General features: G+C 36.8%; 7 protein-coding genes across 10 annotated transcripts; 5 read left to right on the forward strand and 2 right to left on the reverse strand.

Annotated features, from left to right (window-relative positions):
• The first annotated feature begins 3,182 nt into the window (after positions 1 to 3,182).
• Positions 3,183 to 7,590, forward strand: LOC108861898 (TSK-associating protein 1). Its single transcript, XM_018635877.2, has 22 exons — positions 3,183 to 3,412; positions 3,492 to 3,549; positions 3,627 to 3,668; positions 3,756 to 3,880; positions 3,982 to 4,051; positions 4,221 to 4,292; positions 4,406 to 4,453; positions 4,544 to 4,600; positions 4,688 to 4,735; positions 4,854 to 4,922; positions 5,011 to 5,058; positions 5,154 to 5,222; positions 5,299 to 5,346; positions 5,439 to 5,507; positions 5,580 to 5,627; positions 5,701 to 5,760; positions 5,842 to 5,889; positions 6,065 to 6,112; positions 6,198 to 6,257; positions 6,333 to 6,380; positions 6,458 to 6,642; positions 6,712 to 7,590. Exons 1-22 carry the CDS (start codon positions 3,323 to 3,325, stop codon positions 7,399 to 7,401), a joined length of 2,100 nt encoding a protein of 699 aa, XP_018491379.1. The 5' UTR covers positions 3,183 to 3,322; the 3' UTR covers positions 7,402 to 7,590.
• Positions 7,591 to 8,313: 723 nt separating this feature from the next.
• LOC108861899 (uncharacterized) lies at positions 8,314 to 11,555 on the forward strand. The gene is made up of 5 exons (XM_018635882.2): positions 8,314 to 8,442; positions 8,537 to 8,631; positions 8,939 to 9,968; positions 10,065 to 10,828; positions 11,107 to 11,555. The coding sequence occupies exons 3-5, from the start codon at positions 9,005 to 9,007 to the stop codon at positions 11,404 to 11,406; spliced, it is 2,028 nt and encodes a 675-aa protein (XP_018491384.2). The 5' UTR covers positions 8,314 to 8,442; positions 8,537 to 8,631; positions 8,939 to 9,004; the 3' UTR covers positions 11,407 to 11,555.
• A 949-nt stretch (positions 11,556 to 12,504) lies between these two features.
• LOC108805152 (formamidopyrimidine-DNA glycosylase) lies at positions 12,505 to 15,135 on the forward strand. 3 transcript variants are annotated; one of them, XR_008946285.1, is made up of 11 exons: positions 12,505 to 12,810; positions 12,933 to 12,984; positions 13,064 to 13,121; positions 13,209 to 13,277; positions 13,370 to 13,495; positions 13,607 to 13,657; positions 13,827 to 13,904; positions 14,034 to 14,133; positions 14,195 to 14,297; positions 14,443 to 14,477; positions 14,575 to 14,679. XR_008946285.1 is itself a non-coding variant. In XM_018577124.2 (10 exons), exons 1-10 carry the CDS (start codon positions 12,582 to 12,584, stop codon positions 14,944 to 14,946), a joined length of 1,170 nt encoding a protein of 389 aa, XP_018432626.2. In that variant the 5' UTR covers positions 12,506 to 12,581; the 3' UTR covers positions 14,947 to 15,135. The 3 variants fall into 3 exon arrangements, 2 of the variants coding, with proteins under 2 accessions (XP_018432626.2, XP_018432625.2); XM_018577124.2 differs by lacking the exon at positions 14,195 to 14,297 and having other exon boundaries at positions 12,506 to 12,810; positions 14,575 to 15,135; XM_018577123.2 differs by lacking the exon at positions 14,034 to 14,133 and having other exon boundaries at positions 12,506 to 12,810; positions 14,575 to 15,135.
• On the reverse strand, positions 13,690 to 17,170 carry LOC108805153 (uncharacterized). The gene is made up of 11 exons (XM_018577126.2): positions 16,864 to 17,170; positions 16,626 to 16,701; positions 16,456 to 16,541; positions 16,254 to 16,347; positions 16,106 to 16,182; positions 15,887 to 16,014; positions 15,707 to 15,778; positions 15,532 to 15,602; positions 15,228 to 15,447; positions 15,080 to 15,146; positions 13,690 to 13,925 (listed from the first exon to the last, which is right to left on the reverse strand). The coding sequence occupies exons 1-10, from the start codon at positions 17,131 to 17,133 to the stop codon at positions 15,107 to 15,109; spliced, it is 1,134 nt and encodes a 377-aa protein (XP_018432628.1). The 5' UTR covers positions 17,134 to 17,170; the 3' UTR covers positions 13,690 to 13,925; positions 15,080 to 15,106.
• Positions 17,171 to 17,302: 132 nt separating this feature from the next.
• On the forward strand, positions 17,303 to 20,026 carry LOC108857497 (protein FAR1-RELATED SEQUENCE 6). The gene is made up of 2 exons (XM_018631487.2): positions 17,303 to 17,575; positions 17,752 to 20,026. Exons 1-2 carry the CDS (start codon positions 17,546 to 17,548, stop codon positions 19,798 to 19,800), a joined length of 2,079 nt encoding a protein of 692 aa, XP_018486989.1. The 5' UTR covers positions 17,303 to 17,545; the 3' UTR covers positions 19,801 to 20,026.
• Positions 20,027 to 20,333: 307 nt separating this feature from the next.
• Positions 20,334 to 22,042, forward strand: LOC108856979 (uncharacterized). Of its 2 annotated transcripts, XM_018630896.2 has the most exons (3): positions 20,363 to 20,432; positions 20,535 to 20,588; positions 21,003 to 22,042. In XM_018630896.2, exon 3 carries the CDS (start codon positions 21,005 to 21,007, stop codon positions 21,962 to 21,964), a length of 960 nt encoding a protein of 319 aa, XP_018486398.1. In that variant the 5' UTR covers positions 20,363 to 20,432; positions 20,535 to 20,588; positions 21,003 to 21,004; the 3' UTR covers positions 21,965 to 22,042. The 2 variants fall into 2 exon arrangements, with proteins under 2 accessions (XP_018486399.1, XP_018486398.1); XM_018630897.2 differs by lacking the exon at positions 20,535 to 20,588 and having other exon boundaries at positions 20,334 to 20,432.
• Positions 21,996 to 23,885, reverse strand: LOC108856978 (PTI1-like tyrosine-protein kinase At3g15890). Its single transcript, XM_018630895.2, has 4 exons — positions 23,571 to 23,885; positions 23,172 to 23,319; positions 22,820 to 23,082; positions 21,996 to 22,750 (listed from the first exon to the last, which is right to left on the reverse strand). The coding sequence occupies exons 1-4, from the start codon at positions 23,612 to 23,614 to the stop codon at positions 22,144 to 22,146; spliced, it is 1,062 nt and encodes a 353-aa protein (XP_018486397.2). The 5' UTR covers positions 23,615 to 23,885; the 3' UTR covers positions 21,996 to 22,143.
• Positions 23,886 to 25,699: the final 1,814 nt, after the last annotated feature.

Raw genomic sequence — 25,699 nt, forward strand, 5'->3', positions numbered from 1 at the left:
CAAAAAAAAAAACACTATACACGACTTCTGGATAAAATGCATTACATTTTTTGGAACAAAATAAAGCAACCACTTAGCTTTCAAAAAAATAAAATAAAGCAACCACTTCTTTTTGTGAAACAAATAAAGCAACCACTTAGTTTGTCAAAAAAAAAAAATAAAGCAACCACTTAAAAGGGTCAAATAAACCATCATATATATAGGGACGTTTCTTTTATGACTAGCGGAGAGCTCAATTATTAAGTTTATACTAGATTTTGATCCGCGTTTTTAAAGCGCGGATTTATTTTCCTTTATTTTTTCTAAATTGACAAATATTTAGTAAATGTCATATTTTCATATATTTGTTTTTTATAAAAGACTTAAGTTTTTTATCTTTCTTTATCGTGTTTCATTTTAAATGAGTATAGGCCTGAGTAAAATATTCGGACCCGAAGAAACAATCCGAAACCGACCCAAAAATCAGGATCCCGAACCCGATTAGACCCGGGGTAGATATTCGAATGAGTTCTAAATTGTTGTATCCGAAGAACCGGTCCCAAATCCGACTCGAACCGAGAACCGAATGAGTATCCGAAGATATCCGAAATGTGAATATATATCTTAAAATATATGTTTTAATTATATTTATAATTATTTTAATATTTTTAAATTAATATTATAAGTTAACTATAGTAGTTATTTTCGGTACTTTTGAGTATTTTTGTGTAAAATATGATAGTTTGAATAAAAGTTTACCCAAAAAACTGTATAGAATAGATATTTTTGGTTACTTTTGAGTAATTTGGATACAAAAATTTGAACCGAATCAGATACTTTGGTTACTTTGAGTAAAATAACCGAACCCGTTTTAGATACTTTGGTTATCTGGTTAATTTTCAGATTCTTATGCATGAGAACTGAACCCATCCGGACCCGGAAAGATCCGACTCGAACCCGACTCGAAATTTTATAATACCCGAATGGGATTTAATTTCAAAATCCAAAAAACCCGATACTCGAAAGAACCGATCCGTACCCTAATGGTATAACTCTGATAAATTAATTTTATGTGGTTAATTTTTTAAATAAAAAATTTATATACTTTTAATAAAGATTTATACTTTTCAATGAAAAATTCAAAATTTTTTATGAATGCTTAAATTATGTTAAAGAAAAGAAAAAACATAATAATTAAGTGATTAATTTTTGTTCACTACACAAAATATTAAGAATGATTTTAAAAAAAAAGGCAGTGGGCTGATTTCTTAATCGGTCCAAGAAAGATCTGATGTCGGTAGTGGGCTAAATAAAAAAAAATGATCCAATATAGATGTGTTATTAATATTACTTAATTGCTCTTAATGAAATATGTAATGTTTGTTAAGAAAATGATATTTTTAGTAAAAAACACAATAGGATTTTTTTTTAATAGTATAGATTTTGGTCGATCTGAATCATAGTGGGACATTACAACTGTTTCATTCCGAGTGTACTGTTGTTACACCATAGAATGGTAGAAACCAAATAATTAAGAAATTATGTTTTAGTAAAATAGAAATTGCATGCTCTACACACAACTTATACCATACTTTGGTTAATAGTTACCAAACTTGTTCCATCATGGACAGTTTATTAATTTGATTATTTTTGGGTTTCAAACCAATTGACTTTTAATAAAAAAAAGATTACGAAAATCAAATCCACATTAATCCACTCGATATGATAAAATATGAATTTGTTCAGACTAAGAATTTATAATGTTAAAATTTAGACCAGAAAATAATTTATAATGTTCTTTGTATCATTGATAAGATTTTAAAATATTCTTTTTAAAATCACAACAAAATCGTTTTATGAACGGTGGTGAATTGTACTATGCTTTTTAATGTATTTTTACTATGGCTTATGTTTCAAAATTTCTATCATTTTCCGCCTTTTAAATTTATAAACACGATATTTTAACTAGATATATAGGTTTTTAATCACGTGTTAGTGGTCGGGTGGTATCATAACGTTCCAGCGTTACTAAGTAAGATGAGTTTGGATCCGCCTACACTCATATATTTCTATATATGGCCACCGGTGATTTAGTATTCTCTCGCCGGAGAGTGGTTTATCGTTTTTCTTAGATATATAGATTTTTTTGCATCATTGCATATATAGTACTGGGACTATGACAGCATGTTTTGTGCGCAATCTAACCTACAATATTTTTTAAAAGGTTTGAATCTGACCTGCAACATACAAGCACACAAATTACTTAATATTACGTAGTAAGCATATTGTTTAACCAAAAAACTCACGTTGTAAAAATATTATAAAATAAACTACACTATTTCAAAAGGTATAGTAATACATGTTCTAATAAGTTGATCAACAATAAAACTTTTCGTTATACGTTTAAGATACACTCTATAAGTACTATAAAACATGTTATAAAAATACTTGGTTAAAAACACACTTGTTTTTAGTGTTTATTTTTTCCAACTAGTATTTATTTTAATATTTCAGTAATAATATGAAAATCTCTAAACAATAAGATCGTTAATTTAAATGGCAGAAGTATAAAAACATATTTTTGATGCAACATGAATTAAGTACATAAGAATTCATTAGAATTCTAAAAACCTCTAAGAATTTAATCTACCAATAGCTTCTCCTAGTTATGGACATCACATCAAATTTAATTCATTCTAATGATGTCGCGATTAAAACCCAAGTTGATTAGAGTGCGGTGATAAACTCACGTACGCGCGCGTTGTCTCTGTCTCATATATGTCCAAGGAATATACCAGTAAAATTAGTAATGCATACGTATCACAACATGACACATTTTCCACGTTGAAACGATCCTCTACCGGTATTAGTTAATTGTTCACTCTTGAATGCCAGAGAACACGGTAGGTATAAAATAATAAAGTTATATAACTATCACATAAAACCTGAACATGGTGTAAATTTTATAAAGTTATTATAACTATCACATAAAACCTGAACATGGTGTAAATTTTATAAAGTTATTATAACAGTTATAATAACTTTATAATATAACTATCATATCAAATTGAATGTAAATATTAAAAATGAATAAAAAGTTCTAAGTTCAATCCCAATAGGGTGAGTGAATAGATTCGTTTAGCTCTAGTGAGTTTAGATTATTTTATGCATCTGTTTAGTTTTACAACTTACCGCACACCCAACACACCATATGAGTTCTCTAGAAGAGCCATGAGAAAGAAAAAAAACACACGTTTGAGTTAGTTACAACTATTTTGTATATATTAAAAAAACGTTTCCACTGCCCATATGCTTTCTTCAAGCTAAACGATTTCGACCTGTAATGAAGATATCGGCCATGAGAATGAATTTTCTTGTTCTGAGTTTGTCTCTGTGTCTTGTTCTTTCAAGCTTCCATGACGTTTCTTGTCAGGTAACACACAAACCATGTACCTTTATTTTTTCTGCTTCTTTCAAAAAAGAAAAAAATGATTCATTTGGTGTTTTCTTAGGATGATGGTGCTGCTAGTAGATTGAATCACTTGGACCTAATAGAACGTGAATACCAAGGTAAAGATAATACCTAGAATTATCAAGATTCTCCCTCTATTTTTGTTTTCTTGGACTGATTTGTTTTTGAATTGCAGATAGTGTCAATGCTCTTCAAGGAAAGGAAGATAAAGATCAGTGTAAAATCTCTTTCTCTCTCTCTGCCTCTTTATTGTTTCTTTCTCAGTTCTGTTTTCTTAAGCTTCTGTGTTTCCTTGTGTCTTCAGCGTCAGATATAGTGACTGAGAACCAGAAGAACACTACAGTGACTGATCAGAAGACTATTTCTCTGTCTCTGTCTGATGAATCTGAGGGTACTGCTCTCAGTGATTCAGTTGATAACTCACCCCAGGTTAGGATTCAGATTTGAATGATGAATCTTGCCTAAAAGGCTTCTGCAAAGTTAGTTTCATTGTAGAATTAAAAGGGCCTTTTGTCTTCTTTTGTGTTTAGGTTGGAGCTGTAAGTGATGAAAGTGTTGAACGTTCGAGTCTGCTGGATGAAATAGAACTTGAATTTGAAGGTGTGTTTAGATCTTAATATCTCTATATCTTATAGTGATTGTGTTTATGGTTTTATAGGTTGAATCAGGAAAGGTCCTTCTAAAGATAGAAACTCAAATCTTTGTTAGAGTCCATAAATAGTTAGAAGTTGGTGTTTAGTAAAAGTGATTGTTTCTTGATTAATTGCAGCCCATCTCAATGGTCTTAACCAAGCTGCATCTGATGGTCTCAAGGATGAATCCAAGGACAGTGAAGAATTATGTATGAATAGCTTTTCCTTTTACTCTTTTTTTTTTAAAAAAAATAATATAAATACTTTGTTTTTTCATGAATTGATTTTTGCTGAGGTGATTGTTATCTGCCTCTTGTTTCAGCTGCTGAAAGACAGAAGATGTTGGAAGAAATTGAACAAGATTTTGAAGGTATCTCATAGCTTCAATCCATATGGTTATAGTTTAGTTTCTATGAACCTCACTTATAAAACTCTCTTCTTTTGCTTCTCTTACTTGCAGCTGCTTCAACTAGTTTGAAACAACTAAAGACTGATGAAGGAAATGATGAAGAACAATGTAAAAACCTCTTCCTCTCTTACTTTGTTTTTGTGATTCAGTTGTAAACCTTCACTGATGCAGCAAGCATATGTGTCCTTGTCACAGCTGCACAGAGACAAAGTTTGCTGGAAGAGATTGAACGCGAATTTGAAAGTATTATTCTCAACATACCTACCCTTTGTGTTCCTGTCTTTTTGAGTAATTCCTCTGCTATGGAATCTTGAATCTAAAAAGAGTTTGTTTTGTCCTCTGTTTCACTTGTAACTTGTAGCTGCTACAAAACATCTTGAACAACTAAAGGTTAATGACTTTACTGGGGACAAAGATAATGAAGAACAATGTACTAAACATCTTCCCTCTTAGATTCGCTCTTAACCTTTGTCTTGGCTTTAGCATTTTGTAAATGGTTTTGTGTCTCTTTGTTACAGCTGCAAAGAGAAAAAGTATGCTTGAAGAGATCGAACGCGAGTTTGAAGGTATGAGTCGACACACCGTTACTCTCTGTTCCTATTAGTTAAACAAAATGTGAGTAATGGTAAAATGAGTGTAATTATTCATTTTCTGTTTACAGCCGCTATTGAAGGCCTTGAAGAACTGAAGGTTTCTGATTCTACCGGAAGCAAGGATGATGAAGAACAATGTAAAGTCTCATGATCTTTTTATGTATTTCTCTCATCCATTGTCTCTGAAGCTGCTTCTACTTCTTGTTGCTACAGCTGCAAAACGACTAAGTATGCTTGAAGAGATAGAAAAAGAGTTTGAAGGTACTAACTGTCTTAAACAGGTTTTATCTTTCACCAAGAAAAGTTCCATGTTACTTAAAAAGTGTATGTTTCTGTGTTCTGTTTTTTCATAGCTGCTACAAAAGGTCTTGAACAACTCATGGTTAATGATTCAACCGGGGTCAAAGTTGAAGAAGAACAAGGTACACTGTCCCATCTTCTTTACATTTACCCTTTTTCCTGCATATGGTTTTCTTGATCTTGCTGTTAAACAGATGCAAAGAGACAGAGTATATTAGAAGAGATCGAACGTGATTTCCAAGGTATCTTCCACTTAACGTTTACTGGTCTTAACTTAGTTCATATTACATCTCTGAGAGCTTTTTCTCTTTACAGCTGCTACAGATAGCCTTAAGCAACTTCAAGTTGAAAGCTCCAGCCAAGACACAGAACAAAGTAAAACACTCTTCTCTTCTCATCTTCTTTTCTTTCCCTCTAGGGTAACAGTCTGAGACAAGTTTTGATGTATTTTTACAGCTGCAAAGAGACAAAGTATGCTTGATGAAATTGAACGTGACTTTGAAGGTAATCTTATGATCAAATGCAATACAACCAAACATGGTGAACATCATTTTAAGAATGTGTCTATCTATGTTTACTTGCAGCTGCTACACGTGATCTTAAACAACTAAATGAGTTCACTCATGATGATCAATGTAATATACTCATAAACTTGTGTTTCTTTATGTTTTTGTCACAGATGCAAAGAGAAAGAGTATGGTTGAAGAGATGGAACGTGAGTTTGAAGGTATCTCAACATATCATTATTTGTCTAATTTAGCTCATTTTCTTCACATGAAAAATCTTGAACATGTTCAATATTTTACTTGCAGATGCTATTCAAGGTCTTCAACAGATAAAATCTGATGATTCCAGAAACAATGAAGAACAATGTAAACTCTCTTCTTCTCTTCCACAATCTTCTCATGCAAAACATTCAAACCCTAATTTATAAATTCTTGTTACAGCTGCTAAGAGAAAGATAATGTTGGAGGAGATCGAACGCGAATTTGAAGGTAAACTTCAAGATTCTACTAATTAAGCAATATAATAGTTTGACAATGTCTGATTTCACCTCTCTTGTTCTCTGCAGAAGCTAAGAGTGGAATGAAACAGAGCAGTTCCATTACACCAGAGTTTCTTGGACTAGGACAGTCAGGTGTCTGTGGCTGTTTTAATCAAGACAATGCTGGTTTAAAGCAAGACGAAGTTGCTTCAATCTCTATATCAACAAAATATAGCATAGAAGATATCTTATCAGAAGAATCCGAACTCCAGGTTTTAATTCACTGACCTTTCTTGAGCAGCAAGAAACAAATCACAACCTAATCTCAAAAGTCTTTGCAGGGAACAGAGACTTCTTCTAGTCTCACTAAGTCTTTGACTCAACTAGTTGAGAACCACAGGAAGGAGAAGGAATCTCATAGAAGTGTTGTCACTTCATCATCCACAAGTGAATCAGCAGCCACGTCAGAGACTGTAGAGAGCCTTAGGGCTAAACTGAAAGAGTTTCGTGGCTTAACCGCTCGTCAGCTCGTGACACGTCAAGACTTTGATAAGATTCTCGTCATGGCTGCAGCTTTCGAAGAGCTAAGCTCAGCTCCCATCAGTTACATTTCTAGGTTAGCTAAGTACAGAAACGTCATAACACAAGGACTCGAGGCTTCCGAGAGAGTCCACATCGCAAAGGCACGGGCTACGATGCTCAAAGAGACGGCCACCGAGAAGCAGACCTTCGTGGACGCTAACTTCGAGGAGGCTAAAAGGCTTGCGCAGAGAGGAGACGCGTTGTACGTTAGAATCTTTGCGATCAAGAAACTGTTGAAGAAGCTTGAGACAGAGAGAGAAGCTGTCGATGTGGAGTTTAAGAAGGTTGTGAAAGGTCTTTCTCATTTTCTTGTTGATGCTTCAGAGGCTTATGAGGAGTATCATGGAGCTGTGAGGAAGGCGAAAGAGGAGCAAGCGGCTGAGGAGTTTGCGAGAGAGGCGATGGAGAGTGCACAGATCATATGGGTTAAGTTTCTTAGTTCTCTTTAGAGAACAGTTGAGATTCTTGGTTGTGTTTAGAGACAATGTGGAGGTCTTGTTTGTTCTTGTTCTGTATTTTGTGTTGATGTTTTGTTTCAGACTTTGTGTGTTGGTTATGTCAGGAGAGAGATTGGAGATAGACACTAAAATAAATAATGTTTCTTTTCAGATTTTCAAATAAAATAAGATTTCAATAAATCATATGTAAATTAGATAATGATACATAAGTCTAATTCATACTCCTAACAGGATTGGAGATAGAGAGGAAAACAAATAATGTCTTAAGATTTCTAATAAATTAGCTTTTCAAAAAATTAAAAATATATTAGATCCTGATATGTAACTCAAATTTATACTTCTTTTTGGATATGGTTGGAGATAGAAACGAAAACAAGTAATGTTTTTTTTTCTTCTGATTTCTATTAAAAATAAGTTTCCAAAAATCCATAAAAAAATCCATACTCCTGATATATATTTCAAATTCATACCCCAAAATAATTCAAAGAACCCTAATCAAAATCGATAACTATTATTGATTATACACTAAATATATATATATATATATATATATCTTATGAATACATTTATCTTATTTTTCGTCTTTATTAATACCTTTTCTGTTTATTTCATTATGTTAATTTTAAAAAATTCATTGATGAGGATGTCCTAAAAATTTAACCAGTTGTAATTAGTTTAGTATTTAAAAGAAACCTAAAATTTAATAACCTATACTAATCATAATTAAATAATAACAATTTATATTGAGAAATTCTTTTATTTTTGGACAAAAAGAGAAATTCTTTTTAAGTATCCAACCAACGGAGGAGAAAGGAACAAAAAAAAAAAGAAAGACCCAATCCCGATGGTTATTAATAAAAAATAATAATTAAGGAGATAAAGGTAAGTAATTGAAAAAGGAAACAACAAGTGGCTAATTATATATAGACATAGTAAACAAATTAGAAGCAGACCACTCCTCCGCTCTCTCTGCTTCCTCTTCTGCGGTAAATCTCTCAGCTCCGAAGACGAGGACCAAGACTAGTAGAAAAGGTAAGCTTCTCTCTCTGTTCTCGTCTCTTTCTACTTCGTCTTCACTACTCTTCCGATCATTGACTTCAGGCTTGCTTCGTGTTTATAATCACAGATTGCTGCGCGTCAATTAGCTCTCTGCGTTTATCCAACTTGGGAAGCTCTCATACAATTAGCGTGTGTATTCATCGGATCCATACTCAGCTTCTGGTAAGTTTTAACTGACAATCGATCCTAATTAATTATCTGAGAATTTGTGCTGAGTTTTCTCCAGATTTAGTTTTGAGAGATACCTAAATGCAGCTCAACGGAGCGGGTTTAGATCTAAATTGTCAACTGCTTTTAACCTTCTTCTAGTATTAGAGAGTTTGATGATCTTGATTTAGAAGAGTAGACTTACTTCTATTATATCAATCTTTGCTAAATCGTATATCTAGAAGTTCCTATATATATCTACAAATATCAAGTGAATAATATTAATTCAGTTACTGATTATTGCATCATTGTCTTCTTATAGGTTGCTGGCTCGCGGATTTGATTGTTTTCATTGTCTTTTATGGGATTGTAACCCTTACTTTACATCATGGACGAGGTTCGTTTGTCGCCGCTGAGGCAGATAAGCGTTAAGTCTTCTTCACTCTCTGGGAGGTCTACTCCAAGGGGTTCACCTAGAGTTCATTCCGCTAGAACTCCTCGTAGAGAGGCCAGATCTGGTGGTGGTGGTGGTGCGGTCCAGTGGTTTCGTAGTAGCCGCCTCGTCTACTGGCTGCTTTTGATTACTCTTTGGACCTATCTTGGCTTCTACGTCCAGTCTAGGTGGGCGCATGATAACGAAAACAAGGTTGAGTTTTTACGGTTTGGAGGCAAGCTGAGAAAGGATGTTGTTGCCGTAAATGTGGAGAAGAGCAAAGGGATGATGATGGGTTCCGTTGCTAACGAGACTTCCGATGCTTTGTCGAGTGTTGCTGTTAAAGATGATGCTGGTGTGAGTAAGAGGACGGATGTTAGCCTGAGCAAGAAAGATGACGTGGCTTCTCGGCGGAGCTTGAGTTCTAGGCGGAAGCCGAGGAAAGCTAGCCGGAGTTCACGTGGTAAGCAGAAGGCGACCAAAGTGGTTGCTGAGAGTAAGGTTTTGGAGGATGAGCAAGATCCACAGCTTCCGATGACAAACGCTACTTATGGTAACCTTCTTGGTCCTTTCGGATCTCTGGAGGATAAAGTTCTTGAGTGGAGCCCGCATAGACGGTCTGGGACTTGCGACAGGAAATCAGATTTTAAACGCCTTGTTTGGTCGAGGAGATTCGTCTTGCTTTTTCACGAGCTCTCCATGACTGGCGCTCCTATTTCGATGATGGAGATGGCTTCGGAGCTTTTGAGCTGTGGTGCAACCGTCAGTGCGGTGGTTCTCAGCAGGAGAGGTGGATTGATGCAAGAGCTCAATAGGAGAAGGATCAAAGTGGTTGAAGACAAAGGAGAACTCAGCTTCAAGACTGCCATGAAAGCAGATTTGATCATCGCAGGATCAGCAGTATGTACCTCATGGATAGGTAATAAAGGATTTCATTATTCGTTACGACTATTATTAATTAACCAATCAAACGAAAAGCAGATTCTTTATTAATTGTTTTTCAATTTTCTTGCAGATCAATACATGAATCATCATCCAGCTGGTGGAAGTCAAATAGCTTGGTGGATAATGGAGAACCGAAGAGAATACTTTGACCGAGCTAAACCAGTGCTTGACCGAGTGAAAATGCTGATTTTTCTATCGGAATCACAGAGCAAACAGTGGTTAACATGGTGCGAAGAGGAGCATATAAGGCTCAGGTCACAACCAGTGATTGTTCCTCTATCTGTTAACGATGAGCTGGCCTTTGTAGCTGGGATTCCTTCCTCACTCAACACACCAACACTCTCTCCAGAGAAAATGAGGGAGAAGAGGCAAACACTACGCGAATCAGTCAGAACGGAGTTAGGATTAACAGATGCAGATATGCTCGTGATGTCGCTTAGCAGCATAAACCCAGGAAAGGGACAACTTCTCCTCCTTGAATCTGTTGCCTTGGCACTTGCTGAGAGAGAGCAAGAAGCTCATCAGAGGAATCACAAGGGCGCCGCTAGGAAAGAGAAAGTTAACCCCTCTAAGAAACATCGTCTAAGAGGCTCATCTCGGCAGGTGCAAAGTGTTCCTCTCACACTTGATAATGCGGTGGGAAGACGGAAACAAGAGCTTAGACTTCTTTTGGGATCAGTGGGTTCAAAGAGCAACAAAGTTGAATACGTTAAAGAGATGATAAGCTTCTTATCTAGCAACGGAAACTTATCTAAGTCAATCATTTGGACTCCAGCAACCACTCGTGTTGCTTCATTATACTCTGCTGCAGATGTCTACGTCACAAACTCCCAGGTAACTAATCCTCCTAAGACCTCACTAACATTATTCTTTTCCAGTATCCGGTTTATGATTTAGATTTTCTGGTTTATCGATTTGGAACTGAAACCAAGTAGAGCAATTTGTAATCCGGTTTGATTTCGGTTTGGTTTTTGTTTCTGCTCAAAATTTAGGTTCTGATTTCAAATTGGTTTTGGTTTATTGACAAATGTATGTTTGGTTTTGGATTTTTAGCAATTTCGGTTTGGTTCTTGTTACTTGGAATGTTCACTTTGCCCACATCTTTGGTTCAGGGAGTTGGTGAAACATTTGGGAGAGTGACGATAGAAGCAATGGCTTATGGACTTGCAGTGGTGGGAACAGATGCAGGAGGAACAAAAGAGATTGTGGAACATAACGTGACCGGTCTACTTCACCCAATGGGACGATTGGGTAACAAAGATTTGGCTCACAATCTCTTGTTTCTACTTAGAAACAAAGAGGCAAGGCTACGAATGGGGATCGAAGGACGAAGAAAGGTTGAGAAGATGTACATGAAGCAACATATGTACAAGCGATTCGTCGACGTTCTTGTCAAATGCATGAGACCATAAACACAACTTTCATCTTAATATCACAGCCCATTGATTCTTTTACCAACTTGGATTTTTTAGGAGTTATTATTCCGAGGCTCTGAATTAAATTCTCTCTTATAATAATATTTCATGCACTGATCTTCGAATCGAAATCATAGTGATGTTTATATGGTCATGACCACAATTACATCTTCTTAGTAACAAGATCATAAGAGCATATGTCCAATGGAAAGTTCTCCTCTTAGAATTCTAAAAATACATATATGTGTATGTATATATGTATTTTGAGATTTCCAAAGATAGAACTTCCTATTGAGGATGCTCTAACATGTTGAACGAAGAAATAAATAAATGGATTGTTCTTATCGACCTCAGTGTCAACGTTCAACGCAAGAGACTGAAGAACTTTATGGTCAATTTATGTATCACCTGTGAACCGGAAAAAACCAATTTATCAAGTTACAAAAAGAAAAGGTCGTAGATAATTTAAGAGTTACTGGAAAAGTAGTTTTTCAATAATAGTGTAATTAAAACATCTCTTTAATTTAAAAGTTGGACTTATATTTATCAGAAATTTAGGGATGTGAATTTCCGGTGATTATTAAAATTCTTAAATTCTAGTGTTATTGGTTAGTTGATTCCAAGATTCTTACCAAAATCTAGTGTTATTTAGCATATACTGATTTTAGCAAAAAAAAAATCTAGTGTTATTTATTTTATGATTATGTAATAACTTACATTTTTTTTATTATTTTAAAAGTTTAATCTTTAATAATTTTATAATTTTGTCAAACCTAGTATTATTGTTGGGACTTGAATTCTAAACAATTTTATTCATAAAACAAAACTTCAAATTAAAATCTTGCATATAACTATTAAATTCTTAAAATCATTACACTAACAAATTCTGATAAACTTTTAAATATGAATTTTTTTTTTTGCAACTCTTTAGAAATTCAACGAATCTATTCTTCCCAGTACCTGAAATTATACTCTCACTAAGTCTGAATTTTCAATCCCCGAAAAATCAAAATTTTCCATAACTCATCTTGACAAAAAAAAAAGATTAAATAAAAATAATCAATTTGAGAATTGGCTTTACATGAAAAAAGTACAATAATTTTTTTTTGAGAGCATACACTAAAATCGGAACCAAAAGCGCGCGAAGACCAAAAACCCTAATATCGCCGAACATGCCAGAGCTCCCGGAGGTAGAGGCGGCGAGGAGAGCGATAGAGGATAACTGTCTCGGGAAGAAGATCAACCGAGTCATCATCGCCGACGACAACAAAGTGATCGATGGAATCTCGCCGTCAGATTTCCAGAACTCAGTCCTCGGCAAAACCATCGTCTCTGCTCGCAGGAAGGGCAAAAACCTCTGGCTCGAGTTGGATTCTCCGCCCTTCCCTTCTTTCCAATTCGGTAATTTAAAGGGTTTTTTTTTTTACTTTACAATTTAGGGTTAAAAAGTTTTGACCTTTATGACTTTTGATGCATAAGAAATGAGTGAAAGTGTTAGCCTTTTATTGATGGTGTTTGTTCAGGTATGGCTGGTGCTATCTATATCAAAGGTGTTGCTGTTACTAAATATAAAAGGTGAAGGGGTTTTGCTGTATACATTGTCTTAGTACTCAAAGTATCAAAGGAGTTGATTATGTATTTGATTTGTATATAGGTCTGCTGTTAAGGAATCAGAGGAGTGGCCTTCTAAGTACTCAAAGTTCTTTGTTGAGGTTTTGATAAATTTGGAAAAAGAAAAAAAAAGTCTTTGTTTTTTTTTAATTGATTACTCACTACTTTCTTAATTTTGATTTTTACAGCTTGATGATGGTTTAGAGCTTTCATTTACTGACAAGAGGAGATTTGCCAAAGTTCGACTTTTAGATAATGTATAACATGCATTAACCCCATATCTTGCTTTTTTTTCACTAAGTTTGATCTTGCGTTTGCTCAGTGTTGATGTTTGTGTGTGCCATTGCAGCCGGTTTCTGTGCGTCCAATATCTGAGCTTGGTCCTGATGCGTTGTTGGAGCCTATGACAGTTGATGAATTTGCCAAAAGCTTAGCTAAAAAGAAAATAACCATCAAACCTCTCCTACTTGACCAGGTTCAGAGCTTACTTCGTTTTTTCTCACTTTCCTCTTGACCTTTATGCTTCTTTCAGCGCTTTCTTGTTTCATGGCAGAGTTTGATTAAGGGTTTTCCTCTTCTTTTGCAGTGTTTCATTTCAGGTATTGGGAACTGGATCGCTGATGAAGTGCTGTACCAAGTAAGTTTTTGCTTTTAAGCTAATTTAAAAACTTGGGATCAAACGAATCATTTTTGCAACCACTCATTTGACTCGCAAAGTGTTCTCTTTTCTTTGGAAATTTTGTACATTTTACGACTCAATTTACATGTTGTAGGATTAATGCTCTGCTTGTCTTCCTCTTTCACAGGCAAGAATCCACCCGTTGCAGACTGCTTCTAGCCTCTCCAAAGAGCAATGTGAAGCCTTGCACACATCCATCAAAGAGGTAAGGCTCTGACACCAATACCTACAAAACATGGGAATCAAGAACTATCTGTTAACTTAAAAATGATGCATTGTGTATTTGAGATTTAGAGAGCAAACAAAAATAGAAAAAAAAAACACACATTTGTAGGTCATTAAACATGCGGTTCAAGTCAATGCTGATAGCAAAGAGTTTCCTGTTGAATGGTTATTTCATTTTCGGTGGGGGAAGAAACCTGGGAAAGTTAATGGTAAGCTTTTTTCATCCACATATGCATAGTTTTGATGAAGAGTCAAACTGGGTTTTTGCAGGTGATAGAAAAAGCTGTGGAAGTTGATGCAGACAGTAGTCAGTTTCCTAGTAACTGGATTTTTCATGCTAGGGAAGAGAAGCCAGGAAAAGCTTTTGTTGATGGTTTGAACCCGGTTCATTATAATGTTTGATCTGTTTTGATCTTTCGAAACCTCTCAACTTTAGTTGATAATCCACATAAATGCCATGACAGTGATTTGTGATGCAATTATGTGATTGGTAATGAAGTCTGTTTTGGTTATTGCAGGGAAGAAGATTGATTTCATCACTGCTGGTGGAAGGGTAAGTGTGTATCTATGCATTGTTAGTCCACTGTTGGGTGTTTGATTCATGTGGTGAACTGAAGAATCGTTTATTTTTGTTTGTTTTTTTCCTGTAGACAACAGCTTATGTACCAGAGCTGCAGAAACTCTCTGGGAAAGATGCGGAGAAAGCAGCCAAGGCTAAACCGGCTAAAAGAGGTGGAAAATCAAAAGAAGACGATGAAGAAGAAGAAGAACAAGAATTGGAGAAAGAAGATGATAGTGCTAAACCGAAGAATCAAAAACCTAAAGGTCGTGGTAAGAAGCCTGCACTGAAGAGAAAAATAAAAGATAGTGAGGATGAGGACGACGATGCTGATGGTGGAGAAGATGATAGTGACGCTGAAGAGAAAGTTGTGAAACCCAGAGGGCGTGGTACAAAGGCTGTGATTAAGAAGAAACCTGAAGAGAAAGCTGGTAACAAGAAGCCGAAGGGAAGGAAAAGCTAAGAGCCCACTGACTAGAAGATGTTTTTTTTTTGTTTTTCTGTTTTCTTCACAAACATAATAACTTGTTGCTTCTATGTTTGTGATGATCTGCTACTGCTAGCTACTTTAGGTGTAGTAAGGCGTTGTCTCTTACCTTTGACCTTGGTTTTAACTTTGGAAGTTAGAAAAATGATCGGAGGGCAGCAACTACTTTCTCTGGCCTGTAGACAAAAGTTTCAAAACGTAAAAGATATTAATTGGAATAAATGAGAATGTGAAGAAGAGTAGTATCGTTGCAATACCAGTCTTCCTGAGGCAAATGGCCAGCACCTTCGATGAGTCGAAGCTTAACATTTTGAGGGTTCTGTTTCTCAAACTCCTCTGCTATAGACTGAGACAGGTACTTATCAGCTATACCCCAAGCCAGAAGCGTGGGTTTGTCCCAGCTGCCTGATGAAAACCCATTTGCAATTTGACCCAAGGTGTCTCCGAAGTTGATCTTTTTAGCAGTCTCTAGCAAGGCTGATACACCAGAAACTCACAATGAGACGTCTCTCTTAGATAAAACTCTCATTGAATCATCATCAAAAGAAACGAGAAAGCTACCAAAACCAGGCCCTCCGCTTGACAAATATGGTAGACGATAGACATCAGCTTTCTCATTCTTCAAGACGTAGCTATAAATTAAACATATACAAGGTAAAGACCATTGTCCATATGAAGCCGAGGTAAGAGAACACACTCCACAGAAAAGATAATGGTTTAAAGTTTTGATACATACGGGCTACCTCCTTCAATGAACCGCTCTGCCAATATAGCATTTTGGCACGTGAATTCACCAAAGAGGGGGATCCTGCATCACAGGACACACGAGTAATGACTGTGAGACACGCAATCATATTCATTATATGTAGCACGAGGCTGACACAAAGAACTAGCTACTAGCATTTTAGAGTCGAACCTCAGCTGCTTAAACAATCCAGGAACTGGGGATGAAACAGTCAACGGAGTATTAAGGATGGCGATTTTCTCAACCTTGCTTGGATTCTTTAACGCCCATGTTAAACCGTAAGAACCCACAAGAAAGCCCTTGGGAGACCACAGCGAATGCAAAGCATTAAGTCACACGTAACAGTCTCTGACATTGCAGAAATGATATGAAGTACACAGAGATACAAACCTGAACAACGAGAAAGAAAGGAGATTTGATCTCCAACGTGTCCAGCAGTTTATCAAACGCCTCATGATACTCTTTCTCTGACCAAAGAAACTTATTAGAAAACAATGAGGCCATGTATATAACATGGTAAAAATAACAAGAAACAAACCTGTGTAATTAAAACCATATCCTGGCTGAGGTTTGTCACTGAATCCGAATCCTATCCAATCAGGTGCATAGCAATGAAACCCAGCTTTTGTCATCTATCATCCATCACATTGTTGAGAAACACCCATAAAAGATTCAGCTTACTTATAATATATTTTAATATTTTTTAAAGAAGTAGAGATTGAGTGTATATGTAGCAGCACCTCAGACATGACAGTACGGTAACTAAAAGACTGAGTTGGAGCTCCATGAAGAAACACAACTGTTCCTCTATGACTCTCCTTTGATCCTGTTCGAAAAAAACAAGATTTGATCATTTTCAAACTCTTGTTGAAGCAAAAGACATGACATTAAGGTAGCTTGTTTTTTGTACCAGTTTCTCTCACAAACCATCTAAGCTTCCCTGATCTGATGGTGGAACCAAACTCCCTTCCCTTATCTTCTGTCCTCTAAAAACAGAACCAACCAACAACAAACACATAGAGAGAGAGAGAGAGAGAGAGAGAGAGAGAGAGAGAGAGAGAGAGAGAGAGAGAGAGAGAGAAAGCAACTCTCAAGAACTCGATCGTCTCAAAGTATTCAAAAAAATTCGATAGGTTCGTGGAACTCACGTAGAGCATCTGACCGACGTTACCGTCTTCGGCAGGAGACTCCGGCAGCTGGATTGCGCTCCGGCTAGATGGATTGTCCGTGACGAAGCCAAACGGGTTGAAAGATGGATCATCGTCCTCGGGAACATTTCCGCTGCTTCCCTTATCAGACGTCGCTTTCACGACGGACAAGCGGAGTCTATACGGCGTGGCTCTGATTCTAGAGGCGGTGGATTTTGTCGGAGAGAACGAGTGGAGCAGAGGAAGAGGAGAGAGCAGAGACAAAGGCATTTTCTTCTTTTTTTTTGTTATTCGTCAAGTGTGGGACAAAGCGTATTTTCTCTATTTATATGTCCGTTATCTTTTAAACGACATCGTTTTTGCCACATGGATAGTAAAAAATATAAATTTTTTCTTTCGGTGAAACGAAACGGCAACGTTTTAAACAGCACGTGCGTTCCAACCTGTACGAAAACCCTAAGATGTCTTGTTCTATGGAGATGCTAGAGTCACCAGTCGAGCCCCAAAACACACCTTCACCGTCAGAAGACTTAACTACCCAACCGCCTTACAAAACGGTCAATACCCGCGCAAACCTCACTCCCGGGTCGGATCTCCCTTTCTAACCCCAACCGGATCCATCCCGGACTGATCAAGTCTCCCGATTGTCCTCGGACAAATCAAATAAAGACAACAATTTTCGATGGAGAGAAGTGATTCTGGCGATGTCGATGTATGTGTCTTAAACCCTTTCTTTTGTTTGTGAAGATTATGCATCACGGATCGTGTTTTTTTTTTTTTTCTTTTTTTTTTTTAGGATCGTGTTTTTTTAACAAGCTTGGTTTTATGATTTATTGATAAAGTTTGTAGTTTAATATTTTTACCATCATTAATGTTGGTCTTAAACAGGTACAAGCATCTGCTTATTTACAAAACGACGAGACCCACGATGATGGTGGAGAAGCTCTTGTTTGTACTAGCGACCATGAGATCGACGATGTTGTTTTCATTACTCAAAACGAACAAAGAAAGAGCGAACAAGAAGAAGAAGAAGAACACCTTGTTGTCGAGGGGAAAGAGTTCGATGCACCAGCTGTTGGTATGGAGTTCGAGTCCTACGACGACGCTTACAACTACTACAACTGCTACGCCAACGAAGCTGGGTTCAGAGTGAGAGTCAAGAACTCGTGGTTCAAGCGGCGCAGCAAAGAGAAGTACGGTGCGGTGCTCTGCTGCAGCAGCCAAGGGTTCAAGAGGGCTAACGACGTGAACCGCGTGAGGAAAGAGACGCGAACCGGTTGTCCTGCGATGGTGAGAATGAGGCAGGTTGATAACAAGAGGTGGAGGGTGGTCGAAGTCGCACTCGACCATAACCATTCGCTTGGAGGAGGTTCTTCCATGTATAAAAGGACAGGGACCAAGAGGAAGTGCAACACAGACTCAGCAGAAGATTCCAAGACTGTTAAGGTGTACAGGGCTCGTGTGATGGATATTGAGAACAGTGTGACGAACACAACAAACTCGACTCTGAAGAAGAAACAGTTTCAGAACTCTTCTTCTTCATCACCTGATGTGCTCAACCTTAGAAGAGGAGATCCATCAGCTGTCTACAACTACTTTTGCCGTATGCAGTTGACGAACCCGAACTTCTTTTACCTGATGGATATAAACGACGAAGGTCGGTTAAGGAACGTGTTCTGGGCAGATGCTTTCTCTAGAGTTTCTTGCAGTTACTTCAACGACGTTATCTTCGTAGACAATGCTTATATCTCCGGAAAGTTCGAGATTCCTCTGGTGACATTAGTGGGAGTGAATCACCATGGACAGACTACGTTGCTTGGGTGCGGCCTTCTCGCTGGAGAGACGGTAGAGTCTTACCATTGGCTACTCAAAGTATGGTCCGGTCTGATGAAGTGTTCTCCTCAAACCGTTGTTACAGACAGATGCAAGCCTCTGGAGGCTGCGGTCTCCCAAGTGTTCCCGAGGTGTCACCACAGGTTTAGTCTGGCGCATATAATGAGGAAAGTCCCTGAGAAGCTAGGTGGGTTGGGTAACTACGATGGCGTGAGGAAGGCTTTGACGAAAGCAGTGTATGAGACGTTGAAGGTTGTTGACTTTGAAGCGGCTTGGGGGTTTATGGTTCACAGTTTCGGTGTTATCGACAATGAGTGGCTACGTTCCTTGTACGAAGACCGAGCTAGGTGGGCTCCTGTTTATCTCATAGACACTTTCTTCGCTGGACTCGCTACTTGTCGTCTTGGAGAGACGTTGAGTCCGTTTTTCGAGAGGTACGTTCATAAACAAACACCGTTGAAAGAGTTTCTCGATAAGTACGAGTTAGCTCTTCATAGGAAGCACAGGGAAGAGACTCTAGCTGACATAGAGTCTCTCGCCTTGAGCACCACGGAGCTTAAAACCAAGTGTTCTTTCGAGACGCAGCTCTCGAGAGTCTACACGAGAGACGTGTTCAGGAAGTTCCAAGTAGAGGTGGAAGAGATGTACTCGTGTTTCAGCACGACGCAGGTCCACGTGGACGGGCCTTTGGTGATCTTCCTCGTGAAAGAACGCGTCCAAGGAGAATCCAACAGAAGAGAAGTCCGAGATTTCGAGGTTCTGTACAATAGATCGGTGGGTGAAGTACGGTGCATTTGCAGCTGCTTCAGCTTCTACGGATACTTGTGCAGGCATGCTCTAAGTGTTCTCAACTTCAGTGGCGTTGAGGAGATCCCTCTGAGGTATGTTCTGCCACGGTGGAGAAAAGACTACAAACGTGTCCACGCATCTGATAATGGCTTTGTGGATGGCACGGACCGGGTTCAAAGGTTTGATCAGTTGTATAAAGGGGCTCTTGAGGTAGTTGAAGAAGGAGCGGTTTCTTTGGATCGTTATAAAGTGGCGATGCAAGTTCTTGAACAGGCTTTAGATAGAGTTCATAGTGTAGAAGAAAAGCAAGTGTAGTGTTTATAGAAGAAGGGGTTTGTGAAACTTGTATATCTGTATATAGAAAACTATTTTGTTCTTTCTTTTGTTGTAAGAGAGCTGTAATAATAATATAAGCCAAGAGGCATGAAGCCACCAAAAAGGTATAGATTTGTTGTAACACTGAACTAGTTGCCTTTTAAGGTATTGAACATATCATGATTTTGTTAATATTGTGAGTTAGACTAAATGTTTATGAATATTTAAATATATAACCATAATCTTTTTGGATAATGTGACACCGCTTTTGAGAAAGCAACATGTTATTTTGTTCAAAGCATGGATTATGTTTTCATGTTTTAAAATTTTAGTGACATGATTCTTATAATATACCATAAAGTTATTTTCAAAAGGTTTATGTTTCTATAAGATAGATTTAGCTGGTTGATCCAAAACTTTATGACCTTTATCGCTATAGGCCTGTGAGCTTACGAGACTAATGGGCCTATATCAAAATAATTTACGAAACTGCAAAACCAAAATAAAAAAAATAAAATAAAAAACGTCTCTAAAATAAATTGACGGTTCCCTCTCACTTGCAGAATTGAGATAAAATTCAACTTCACTTTTGGCGCAAAATCCCAGATATTTTGTTCGCTGGTGACGGTGAGGTGAGTTGGGCAAAACTCACAAGTTTCTCTGAAACCATCTTCTCTCGCGGATTGTGATACCTAGTGTTTGATTTCTTTAATTTTCATCGATTATCTCTTCAGTTTCCGGGAAAATATCCGATCAGAAGCAACAGATCTAACCAACTCTAGATTCTGGTAGGCTAATGAAGTTACTCTTTGCTTAAATCGTTTTCAACTGATTGATCTCCGATGATAATCGGTCGATTACGTCACTGTAGGGAAACACGATTTTGACTGGTCTTTGCTTGCCTTGGCATTTTAACCTTGTTTCTATAGAATCTAAGCTTGTAGTGTGGAGAATCTATTGCGTTTTAGATGGAATTTCACAGGAGATGTTTATGTATTCATGTAGCTATTGAGGAAACTACTATTGGTGTAATCGTTTTCAACTAATTGATCTCGATTTTATTTGAGGATGGTCTTTGCTTACCTTGGCATCTTAACCTAGATTAGATAGAATCTGAGTTGTAGTTAGGAGAAGATGCTATTCTTTCTTTAATATGTTTATGGATTCACATTATCGATTTCGTCTTTGTTTCACTGTAACAGAGATGAAGTTCAAGGCGTTTCTGACTGAGAACGGAGTGAATCTCTTAGAGAAGAGGTTCCTTCCAGCATTTGACAAAATGGGCAAGACATGCCACCTCTTCCTCACCAAAGACCACTTGTTCTTCCTCCACAACCTTCTCAACGGCGACGGTGTCCAATGCATTGCTCAGTTCCGCATCGACCTCCTCTTCGACGACTACCGTGTCTCCAGCCAGAACGACGACCGTATCGCCTTCTCCTTGGATGTCTCTCTTCTCTACCGAGCTGTCAAGAGCAGTGTCAGCATCTGCACTGAGTTCAGCGGCGGGCTGGCTTCTAATAGATTGCAGATCAAGCTTGTGAAGAAGCTGCCTCCTAACTGTACCCAACCCATGCCTTTCCTCACGTTTGAGACCAAGGGGTATAAGTCTGCGGTTATCCAAGATGTTCCCATCTCCAAACCGCTGTCTCGGTCTCAAGTTGTTGAGCTTCAGACGGCTCTTGACTCCGCTCAAGACCTGCCTCCCACTCTTGTTCAGGTTCAGGACCCGAGTCAGTTACAGAACTTTGTGGATCGTATGAAACATGTGGGCGATGTTCTTAACGTCACCATAAGCAAGCATGGTGATCTTCAGGTGCAGATCTCGACGACTTTGGTTAGGCTCGGCTCTGAGTTCCAGAGGCTTTCGGTTATTGGAGAGAAGTCTCAGGCTCCTGCTGAGGATAGGAACTTGAGCGCTCAGGCTCGGTCAGAGAGAGCGATTGCAAGAGGAGATGCTCAGTCTGTGCAGGTGAGTGTTAAGCACTTTTCAAAGAGCCTTCAGTGTCACTTGACCAAACCAGACTCAGCTTTCTATGGGATTGCTCCTCAAGGTGCTTGCTTGACTGTCATCTTCCAGTTCATGGTTCCAGGGACTCGCCAAACCGACAAATCAATCAGTTTGCATTGCAGGCTTCCTGTCTTGGATCCAGGCTCCAACTAAATCTTAAATGAGTGATAGTAGTTTGCTTTTATCAGAAAGACTTTCCGTGAAGACCATTATTGTACTACATTACACTTCCTTACAAGCTGTCAATCAAATGATTAAAAAAAAGCAAAAGCAAAATCAGATTCTTACAAAAGAAACAAAGAATGTGAGAAACCGAACAAAGAGACTTTTATCTACTCTTGTTCTTGTTTTTGATGTTCCTTCTCTTCAGAGATTTCATCTATAGCTTCCCCTCCTTTGTTTCTATTGAAGAGTGGAGTACCTTCAAGATACGCCATCTTCTCCTTAGATTCATTCATCAGCATCTCCACAACCTCAGACATGGTTGGTCTCTTCTCAGGCTCACTCTGAGCACACATAAGCGAAACCAACACTACCCTTTTCAGCTCCTCTTCTACATACTTCCCATTCAGCCTTTGATCCACAATGTCACCATACTTCTTCTCGTAAACCAGAGGTAAAACCCATTCGGTAATACCCCGGTTTGTTGTTTGGTTTAGCCTTTCTATAGGTCTCTTACCAGTAACAAGCTCAAGCAAAACAACACCGAAACTATACACATCTCCCATATATGACTCTCTTCCTGATTCAATACATTCTGGTGAGAGATACCCAATGTTTTTACTCCCCTTGGTGGTTTTAGTAGCTCCATCTTCATCTTGCATCAGCTTACCATATCCAAAATCAGTAACCCGAGCTTCAAACTCAGAGTCTAGCAGCACATTGCTTGCTCTCACATCTCCATGGACTATCCGAGGTGTTGCATGATGGTGTAAGTATCTGTACAAAACGAAAACGAATAATCATTTTCCATATTTAAAAGAAAGTATCTTGATCTTGGAGGCTTACGCAATGGCCTGAGCAGAGGATACTGCGATATTCATCCGCCTGGTCCAATCAAGAAGCGACTCAGAGGAATGCAGACCATGAAGATGTGAAACCAAGCTCAGATTCGGCATGTACTCATAAACAAAGAGTCGCTCTTGTCCTTCTGCACAGTAGCCACGTAGACTCAATAGACTCTTGTGCCGAATACGCGCGAGAATCTCGACTTCTACAGCAAAATCTGTCTCTTCTCCGCTACTCCATGCCTTGAGTCTCTTGACTGCAATCTACAGACAAGAACAACAAGAACTCATTATTAGAAATGAAATAGCAAAAGCAGACCAAGTTCTAGGATAAGAATTCTAAAGAGCATTACTTGAGATCCAGACGATAGCTGACCCCAATACACACTACCAAATCGACCTTCGCCGAGTTTGTTATCATAGTTAAAACTGTTCGTGGCTGCGTGAAGTTCCTTGAGTGTGAAAATCCTCCATGATGGTTCAGTCTTCACCTTCTTTTTCCTGTGCGACATCAAAACAAACAAAACATTAGTTCTTCCTTATGTTACCAAATCTGAAACTGAAGCTAGTCAAACAGTGTGTTCTTGTCCGAAAATACCAACACTAAAAGAAGAGATTTTGAACATGCATCTAAACTCAAGCATCCGAGAACCTAGAAAGACTGATATAAGGAATCTCAAAACCGATGAAAGACTTGGGAAGAACCCATAAACCAACAAATCAGTTGACTCAAGATAAAAACCCATACTTACCCATTAGATCCTTTTCCACAACAGAAGCAACAAAAAAGCTGCATCTTTGAACAAACCCACACACAAAAAAACAGCTCTTTTCGTGTAGAGACTCTTCCTCGTTGATGCCAGAGAGAGAGAGAGAGGGTTAAAGCAAAAAGGTATCGCCTCTTCTTGCCCGGAGAATGTAACAGTAAAGCAAACGAAACTCCTTTGGTACTCAAATCTCGTTTTAATGGACTTTTTTACTTTTTGAAGAAGAGAAGCGAATATTTGGTAATTAATCTCTCTCTCTCTCTCTCTTAAAAAACCTTTTGGCTTTTGTCGCCTTTGAATTTGAATGTGTCGAGCTGTTTTAATTTGAATGATTGTATGTATCATTCAAATTTTAATAAATATCGTGTTGTTTAAACTAAAATACAGTGAAACCTCTATAAATTAATAATGTTGGGACTACACCAAACCTATAACTTTTATTAATTTATAAAGATTATTAATTTATCGAGATACTAATTGAACTAAAAAATTAATTAAGGATTATGAAATTATATTAATTTATAGAAATATTAATTTATAGATTATTAATTTATAAAGGTTATACATGTACGTGTTATTTATATATTAAAATTATTATTTGGAATTTTAAAGCTTTGCTTTTTATGACCTGTAGATAATAATGACCCATGACATAATCAACAAAATTTGTCCTTTTTTTGTCCCTTTTTTGTAAGTGAAAATCCCAAGGAATGGGTAAATTTGTTTATTATTAATCAATTTAAAAATATACAATTTAGCTAGCAGGTTAGTTTTTGTATTTGCAAATATTATTTATATCATGATACAATATTTGGATGCTAAATTGTTTGTTTTTATTTTATAATAACATTTAAATGCTACTAGTTATAAAAACTAAAAATATGATTTATACTATTAATAATGAACTAATAAGTATATTTGAACAAATATGTTATCATTTATATTTCTCACAAACTAATATTATATAAAATAGTTTCAAATTGAATTATTAATAGCAAAAGACGATTTTGTTATTTTTACGAAAAATATGATTTTACAATTTTGATCAAAAAACATAATTTTCCAAATTTAAAAGAAAAACCGATTGTGGGGTTTTGAAAAAAAAAAACTGATTGTTTAATTTTGGCAGAAAACAATTTAGGCGAGAAAATCAATCTTGTTGTTTTAAGAGAAAAAAACAATTTTGTGGTTATGGTTGGAGAAATCCGATTTTTTCTGTTTTAACAAGAAAATTTGATTTTATACTGGCGAGAAAATCTAATTTTTTGTTTTAGCAGAAAAAGTTAAGTTGCTATTTCGACATAAAATTTTGATTTTGCAGTTTTGGCGAGAACAAACTAATTTTATTTTACGGTTCTGTAGGAACATATAATTCTGAGAATTTTTGTGAAAATTTTCAATTTTGCAGTTTTGACAAAAAAATTTAGTTTTTTGGCTGAAAAAAATTATTTTGACGAAAAACTCAATTTTTAAGTTTGGTAGGAAATCCTAATTTTATGGTTTCGGCAAAATGACTGAATTTTATCATTTGGCAAATAAACTTGATTTTGCCGAAAAAAAGTTTTTACTGTTTAAAAATGTTATCTAGTAATTATAACTAGGTGATTTTCCCGTGCTCATGCACGGGTATAAATATTTATAAAGTAAATATACTATAATAATTAATTGCTATTTACTTTTAATTTTATATTAATTTATATTTGTATGCATAATTTTTATTCATAATATCATATTGCTTTAATTAGACATACGATTTTAGATATATTATAGGTTATCAGTTTTATTGTTTTTACAATCGATTAAGTTATCATTCGAATATATTGATTTACATTAATTTCTTGGAATTTAGTTATAATATTTTTTATTCTAAATATATTAAAAATTTGATTAATTTTCTTATTTGCATTTAGGTTGGTTGGTTGGTTGTCTTATAGATGTAAATATATTTTAGGATGATCATTCATAAATTAAGATATATTGTGCTTAGAATGAAATAAAAGATAAACTGAAGTGTCGGATTCCAAATCAAATAAATTTATATAACGATGATATTATGAAGTCTCATGCCTACATATATAAATTTTACAAAAGAAATAAATTGTAACAATTGGTTA

The sequence above is a fragment of the Raphanus sativus genome, chromosome 5, assembly GCF_000801105.2.
Source record: "Raphanus sativus cultivar WK10039 chromosome 5, ASM80110v3, whole genome shotgun sequence".
Classification (NCBI taxonomy): Eukaryota; Viridiplantae; Streptophyta; class Magnoliopsida; order Brassicales; family Brassicaceae; genus Raphanus; species Raphanus sativus.

What these genes read in the sequence shown, in the direction of transcription:
- LOC108805152 (XM_018577123.2), top strand. Translation starts at nt 12,582, where the DNA reads ATGCCAGAGCTCCCGGAGGTAGAGGCGGCGAGGAGAGCGATAGAGGAT. An exon ending in AAGTTCGACTTTTAGATAAT is followed by an intron (nt 13,278 to 13,369) that starts GTATAACATGCA and finishes GTGCCATTGCAG; the next exon opens with CCGGTTTCTGTGCGTCCAAT. An exon ending in TGCACACATCCATCAAAGAG is followed by an intron (nt 13,905 to 14,194) that starts GTAAGGCTCTGA and finishes GGGTTTTTGCAG; the next exon opens with GTGATAGAAAAAGCTGTGGA.
- LOC108861898 (XM_018635877.2), top strand. Translation starts at nt 3,323, where the DNA reads ATGAAGATATCGGCCATGAGAATGAATTTTCTTGTTCTGAGTTTGTCT. An exon ending in AATAGAACGTGAATACCAAG is followed by an intron (nt 3,550 to 3,626) that starts GTAAAGATAATA and finishes TTTGAATTGCAG; the next exon opens with ATAGTGTCAATGCTCTTCAA. An exon ending in AATTGAACAAGATTTTGAAG is followed by an intron (nt 4,454 to 4,543) that starts GTATCTCATAGC and finishes TCTTACTTGCAG; the next exon opens with CTGCTTCAACTAGTTTGAAA.
- LOC108805153 (XM_018577126.2), bottom strand. Translation starts at nt 17,133, where the DNA reads ATGCCTTTGTCTCTGCTCTCTCCTCTTCCTCTGCTCCACTCGTTCTCT. An exon ending in ATATGGTTTTAATTACACAG is followed by an intron (nt 16,183 to 16,253) that starts GTTTGTTTCTTG and finishes TTCTTTGGTCAG; the next exon opens with AGAAAGAGTATCATGAGGCG. An exon ending in AAGCGGAGGGCCTGGTTTTG is followed by an intron (nt 15,448 to 15,531) that starts GTAGCTTTCTCG and finishes CTGGTGTATCAG; the next exon opens with CCTTGCTAGAGACTGCTAAA.
- LOC108856979 (XM_018630897.2), top strand. Translation starts at nt 21,005, where the DNA reads ATGAAGTTCAAGGCGTTTCTGACTGAGAACGGAGTGAATCTCTTAGAG.
- LOC108857497 (XM_018631487.2), top strand. Translation starts at nt 17,546, where the DNA reads ATGGAGAGAAGTGATTCTGGCGATGTCGAT. An exon ending in GTGATTCTGGCGATGTCGAT is followed by an intron (nt 17,576 to 17,751) that starts GTATGTGTCTTA and finishes GGTCTTAAACAG; the next exon opens with GTACAAGCATCTGCTTATTT.
- LOC108856978 (XM_018630895.2), bottom strand. Translation starts at nt 23,614, where the DNA reads ATGCAGCTTTTTTGTTGCTTCTGTTGTGGAAAAGGATCTAATGG. An exon ending in TGTGGAAAAGGATCTAATGG is followed by an intron (nt 23,320 to 23,570) that starts GTAAGTATGGGT and finishes GATGTCGCACAG; the next exon opens with GAAAAAGAAGGTGAAGACTG. An exon ending in TCCTCTGCTCAGGCCATTGC is followed by an intron (nt 22,751 to 22,819) that starts GTAAGCCTCCAA and finishes CGTTTTGTACAG; the next exon opens with ATACTTACACCATCATGCAA.
- LOC108861899 (XM_018635882.2), top strand. Translation starts at nt 9,005, where the DNA reads ATGGACGAGGTTCGTTTGTCGCCGCTGAGGCAGATAAGCGTTAAGTCT. An exon ending in AGTATGTACCTCATGGATAG is followed by an intron (nt 9,969 to 10,064) that starts GTAATAAAGGAT and finishes ATTTTCTTGCAG; the next exon opens with ATCAATACATGAATCATCAT. An exon ending in TCTACGTCACAAACTCCCAG is followed by an intron (nt 10,829 to 11,106) that starts GTAACTAATCCT and finishes TCTTTGGTTCAG; the next exon opens with GGAGTTGGTGAAACATTTGG.